This window comes from Daucus carota, chromosome 9 (assembly GCF_001625215.2).
Source record: "Daucus carota subsp. sativus chromosome 9, DH1 v3.0, whole genome shotgun sequence".
NCBI lineage: Eukaryota > Viridiplantae > Streptophyta > Magnoliopsida > Apiales > Apiaceae > Daucus > Daucus carota.
The window spans coordinates 12,589,881-12,596,176 of NC_030389.2; the positions used below are offsets into that span (position 1 = coordinate 12,589,881).

General features: G+C 33.3%; 1 protein-coding gene across 1 annotated transcript; it reads right to left on the minus strand.

Annotated features, from left to right (window-relative positions):
• Positions 1-792: 792 nt before the first annotated feature.
• Positions 793-5,470, minus strand: LOC108201756 (NADH dehydrogenase [ubiquinone] 1 alpha subcomplex subunit 6). The gene is made up of 2 exons (XM_017370045.2): positions 5,181-5,470; positions 793-1,183 (listed from the first exon to the last, which is right to left on the minus strand). The coding sequence occupies exons 1-2, from the start codon at positions 5,391-5,393 to the stop codon at positions 998-1,000; spliced, it is 399 nt and encodes a 132-aa protein (XP_017225534.1). The 5' UTR covers positions 5,394-5,470; the 3' UTR covers positions 793-997.
• Positions 5,471-6,296: the final 826 nt, after the last annotated feature.

Sequence of the window (6,296 nt, forward strand, 5' to 3'; positions counted from 1 at the left end):
CTAAGCATAAGACCAATATCATTATATCATATAATCATCTGAGTAATGTTTTTAATGGCTACATCATAGAATTTGCAGTTTGAGTAATCAGGACTTGGGAGGTTTACACATCACAAATTCGAAAGGAGTTTTCCAAATTCTAGTTCCATTAGCTAAAACAAGCAGCAGACCAACTCGCATGACTTCAAGTTCTAGAAAAACAGGAGTTTTCCAAATTCTAGTTCCATTAATTGGCTAAAACATGTGGACCAGCTCGCATGACTTCAAGTTCTACAAATACTTGAACTCAATACAGATGACAAAACTCACTCAATTACCAAACAAATCTATAAATGCCAATCCTTTGACTCCTTCGAAATTCAATTCCTGCTCAGGTATCCTCTGTAGTAAAGAAGAGGTCATTGACAAATTCCAGGAATATCATGTGTACCTCCTTTATGTGTCCAAAACACATTATTTTGACAAATTTATTTCCAGGAAAATCATGCGTACCTCCTTTACATGTCCGAAACACATTGTTTTTATAAATCTGATACTCCCTCCGTCCCACCAGGATGTTTACGTTCACTGTTTGCACGCATTTTGAGGCTCTTATAAAGTATAGTTCAATAACTTTTTTTTAATTTATTTTTTTTCTGTATAAAAGTTTAAACGTCTAACTTTTTTTCAGGATTTTTTTTAAAATAAAAAATATTATGGAACTATACTTTATAGGAGCCTAAAAATGCGTGTCGAAAAGTAGCGTAAAGAACCTGGTGGGACGGAGGGAGTACATGTTTATTTCCATGGATATAGGTAAAAAGTTAATATTTTCAATGCCATGAAACAGCAACCTTATCCTTTAGTCCATAGAAACAAGTAAAAGCATTGACAAATTCTGCTGGACCATAGCTACAACATCAAACATAATTTGACCATTGTTAAAAGTTCACATTTATTTGTGCTATTCCCAAAATCAACCCCACCACAAGCCTGACTTAACCATGTATAACAGGGTTCAGAAATAGTTCGTCTTGTAAAAATTCTTCAAGAAATCAGAGGCACCTTCATCCTTGGTGCCTGAATCCTGCGACAGCCCATGGTGACCTACCACATATTGACCAATGATGTGGTGCCGCTGCTTCGCATGCTCCACAACATCGCCCAATTCTTCCATGCCCTTAAAAAGCAGCATGTCTATCACCTGTAAACAAAACATCAATTTGCCAGAAATGTTAATTTTGTTAATGATGAGCATGTGTCAATTTTTAGAGAATTGAGGTCCAAAACCGTATTACGGATGTTGAAGTTCAGTACCCTGTTTCCTCTGTATATTTATACAACCGTATACATTTTATGAAATAGCTCATTCATAGTAATATGCATTTTATGCAATAGCTCATCCGTAGTAATATGGGGAACATGACACTTCTACATAGCTTGATGGCCTAATGCCTACATTGCTACTATTTCAAATAATCTCTGGATTTGGATCTACTACTACTACCACAACATTGTTGACTTAATTCAGACACCATACAACACATTACACAAAGGTGAACAGTAAACTAAGTTTGCATAATAGAGCTATTCTATAATCAGACAGATCAAGTACCTGAGTAAGACATAGATAAGTAGCAGGTGATCAGTGTGAGGAGATGCATTATTATTAAACATAATAAAAAGTTTGGATGATAAATGATACCCACTTACAGATACTCTTCCGCTGAATAAATAAGTATACCCAATATTTGACCCATACATCTTTCTATATAATTTAATGTCTGCTTCCATTTTGTGAGGTTTTAAACATCAATTCTGATTTGAATATTTTCCTTGGAGTCATTCAATTTCTAATCATTTAACATAAGAAAAACAAAATCTAGTACTCCAGTAAGATGCATAGGTGCAAGTGCAGTGATACTGCTCTGCTTGGGGAATATCTTTAATTCATGATCTGTCTTGCAGTGCCTACCTTTGTCTTCAGAACCAATACCATAATCCTAGTAGGCTCCTTTGGCTCTTACCCAAGAGGAAGCCCTAATTTAATTCATCCAGTCTTTAAATTTTAGTTGCACGTTTCAGAATCAACAAGAAGTTTTTTACTTGCACTTTGTTCACTGTATGCCCTCTTACATATTTATTCTTTTCTTTCTTATGTCAGCTGAGGACAGTTGTAGTTAAGTAGAAGTTGTTTAGAATTTATGTGTTCGTATAAAATTCTACTCGATATGTACATTCACAGCTTAACTAATTTATAATCGCACAACTAAACTTGACGATCGGTATATTAAATTATTTAACGTCTGAGTATATTTCTTGATTTATACAGTAAGCTTTAAGAATGTTTGAATTAATATTTTTTAGAATAATTAGCTATCCTTATTTCAGACTTTTACATTGGTTTATCTTGTGTTACATAGTAATAGTATATAGATTGAATAGTTAATTGATCAATACTCTATATTATACAAATATTACAATGATTACATTAAAACTCCTCAAACCTCAAACCTTAACTGATTTCCTGTTAGCTAAAGACATGAGATACCTATGTAACTTGTACAGTTCAACATTGTCTCCTAAACCAGATTTTGCTGGACTTCCTTTGGTAAAAAATATAAAGATAAAAATTGTACAAATACTTTAAAGATCAAAGCTAAAAGAATACCACTACATCTTACCATCGTAGAAGTACAGGTCTACAAACAACCAAAGCATGTCCCAAAAGATTTCAAAACAGTAGAAAACAAGTTTATTAACGAATATGTATGGTTCAACAACACCTTTTATATTCAGACGTAACCTCACCCTGACACCAGTCTCTACTAGGGGTGTACATGAAACCACTCACACTGCAAAAAGCACTCCTCAGACCATGTCATCATATGAACTTTAATTCTTGCAGGTGGAGATTTTAGCAGACCTTCATGGTGCAGTTTGTAGTTTAAAAGTTTAATATTGATGTTCAGACCGCACCACACTATTATAAAATACAAACTTCGAATACATAAAGTACACATTTGCTTTAGGCTTAATGACCTTTTAGCCCTCGAAGTATGGGTGGAAGTTCCGATGCGGCCTCGAAGTTTAGAAACGTACCTTTCGACCCTCAAAGTATCTTTGTCGTACCTTTTAGCCCTTTTTAAAAATACCGGTATAAATCGGGGGATAAACTTGACAATTCATATTCGGGGTAAAGTTTGGGCGTACCTTTTAACCCTTAAAGTATACATCTCGTTCCTTTTAACCCCTAAAAAATACATTAAAATACATCAGATGTTCCTTTTAACCCTTAACGTTTAATGCCCCTTTTAACCCTCACGTGTGTAATATCAACTTTGTCCACCCCGTTATATACCGGTATATGCCATAAGGGCTAAAAGGTACGACAAAGATACTTTGAGGGTCGAAAGATACGTTTTTAAACTTCAAGGCCGCATCGGAACTTCCACCCAAACTTCAAGGGCTAAAAGGTCAAGCCTTTGGCTTTAATCAGATAATATAATAATTTAAGCATTTTCTATACACATAATCTAGAACTCAGTACTGAAAACAGAAGACTCATATGGTTATTTAACTTTAGCAAAGAGATAAACTGTAATAACACTAAACAACAAATTCATTATTATTAGTTTGATCTTTGAAATATTGATTTATAACCACTGCTGGACAAGGTTTACAGTATAAATTATGCTTGCTCCTGTTACACATTTTTGCTAATACACCGACACATTAGTTATGGCAGAATCAACCTATTAAAACTGACAATTTACAAGGAAATGTTGAATAATAAGCAGGAGCATTTAGACATCTAAAGAATATATGGCCATAAGCTACAACACAGTCATTGAAAAGCAGAAGAATAAGAAAAACATGAGCACTGAAGATCAAGGTCTGCCTGAGACTACAATCCTTATGTCCCATAGATAAAACTCCACAATACGGAAGAGCAATATATTGGCAGTGAAGAACAATGGGAAATTGGATTAGATCACAAAAAATTGTATTTTTTTGAACTAGCTCCATAAACTAATAAAAACAGAGTTTTACTCAGGTTGAGCATAGAAACTTCCGAACTATAATTACTATCAAGTCTCAGTCATAACATACCATGCCACTTGATGTAGATTATTTTCAAATTTAAAATGATTTACATGGGCAGGTGCAACACAAAGATATAAATCAAAACGGACCGCCAAAGATCAAAAGAACAAGGAAAACAGATCACAATGAACAACATATTCACAAACACACACACATGCTAGTAATCAAATAGAAACCTTATCGTTTGTGTCATAGCACAAAAAAAAAAAAGAAGCTTATTTTTTAAAAGCCAACCAGGAATACGTGTGAATTTTATAACAAAATTAGTCCAGAAATTTAAAACTTCTAGTATAGGACTTTACAATATCTTATTAATACCTGGAACTTGTAACCTATAAAGCACATACATAATTATATCATCCACTAGTATACCTTATCAATTAATTGATTACTTATAGCCAACACAATATAATCATTAACCCAAGGCATTGAATAACCTAATTAGTAACTGCGAAAGAAAATGAAAAATAACGGAAGTAAAATAGTTAATTTAGGGGGTTATCCATAAAAGTTTCACAAGGTAAAAGAGTCTTCAACTAGGAATCACTCCTTTCCAGTCGAGCTGAAGAAGCTATCATTTTCAATCATCTTAAATTAACTGACAAAGAAAATAGAAGATTAGAGGTCCCAAATTTTTCTTGACAGAAGATTCATAATCTAAGAGCTCTGGAGGCACATATGTTGGTTGCAAACCAGAAAATCTCGGTTATTATCCTTTCAACCCACTTTGAACAAAGTTATTTAGTATGAAAATGAACTCGGGCAGAGTGGATAATTAGGCAATATGTATACGACATCTCCACTTCCTCTTTTCTAAAATCAATACACCATCTAAATGAACATCAAATTCGCACAATCAACATGATAAAACACCAATTCAGAATTTAAGGACCTTAATCAGATATCAAAAAAACACAAACCGAGTCAACGGATAGACAAATTAGGCTATAAATCTACACAACCTCGCCAATTACAATTACAACCCACTATATAAATACACAATTAGGCATCCCCAGATCTAAATTACAATAAATTTAATATCTTTAACAAAAAAAGAATCAATTGTATGAATAATTGAGAGGAAAAGATAGTACCTTGGTGTTTGTAATGTGAGCATTCTTACGGAACTGGGCGGCGATGTTGGAGCGAAGCTGAGAAGGCGTAACGACGTCGTATAGATTATAGATTTCCATGACAGTGGGAATAGATCTGCACGCCGACTTGAAGAACTCGAAAGTACGAGTCCGAGCTTCTTCCAGACTCACTGAGTTTGGTGGCACCTTCACTGCTCTCATTGTAAACGCCATTTCTATCGCCCCTCTTTCTCTCTCTCGCTCGCTCTCCAATTGATAATTATGATATATTAATTTGATATCTAACTCTCTGTGCAGAAGTTTAACATACTCCCTCTGTCCCATTTTAACTGCTTTTTTATAGAGATGCACACAAACCAATTTTTACATTTATTGTGGTGTTTATTTGAATACTTTTACCTAGCTACCCCTAATAAAAGTCAAACTAAAATACCATTTGTATTGCATTGAAAATATAAGCTGCATTTAATGAGGGGCAAAATTGAAATTCATCTACCAAATAGTGTATGAAAACAAAAGAAAGTCACATATTTTGGGACAACAATCAAATTCTAAAAAAGCAGTTAAAATGGGACGGAGGGAGTACAACTTTTATCTTTAACATGGTTTGGTTAGGCTGGTATAATTATTCGAAACCGGTCCAAACCAGTCTATTCAAACCATTCAAATTGAATATTTCATTTTTTTAGATTGATCAAAATATCTGAATCGAACCGTTAGCACATATGTTATATAATTAATATTTTTATAAATTTATTCAGGTATTTAAGTGTTCAAGTGTCAGATCAATATTATAGATATTTCTTACTTTTAGAAATTATTCCACCTCTTTTCTCCATCCTTATTTTATCTACTCTTCATTACTAATAGCCTTTCTTCTTTTTCTCTTTTTAATAGAACATTTTGTTTAATTTTTAAAATAAAACGAATTATTTGTTTTCGTAACAATGTACAAAGATAGCACCTAAATTTTTTTATATCAGAGAGTTATACACGTTTCATCTTTATCTTTTATTAAGTATTTTGTTAAGTGACAAAAAAAGGGAGCACCTAGAATTATTATGATTTAATAAAAGTAAATAATTTTTAAAATATTTTGGTATTAAACCGACCAAA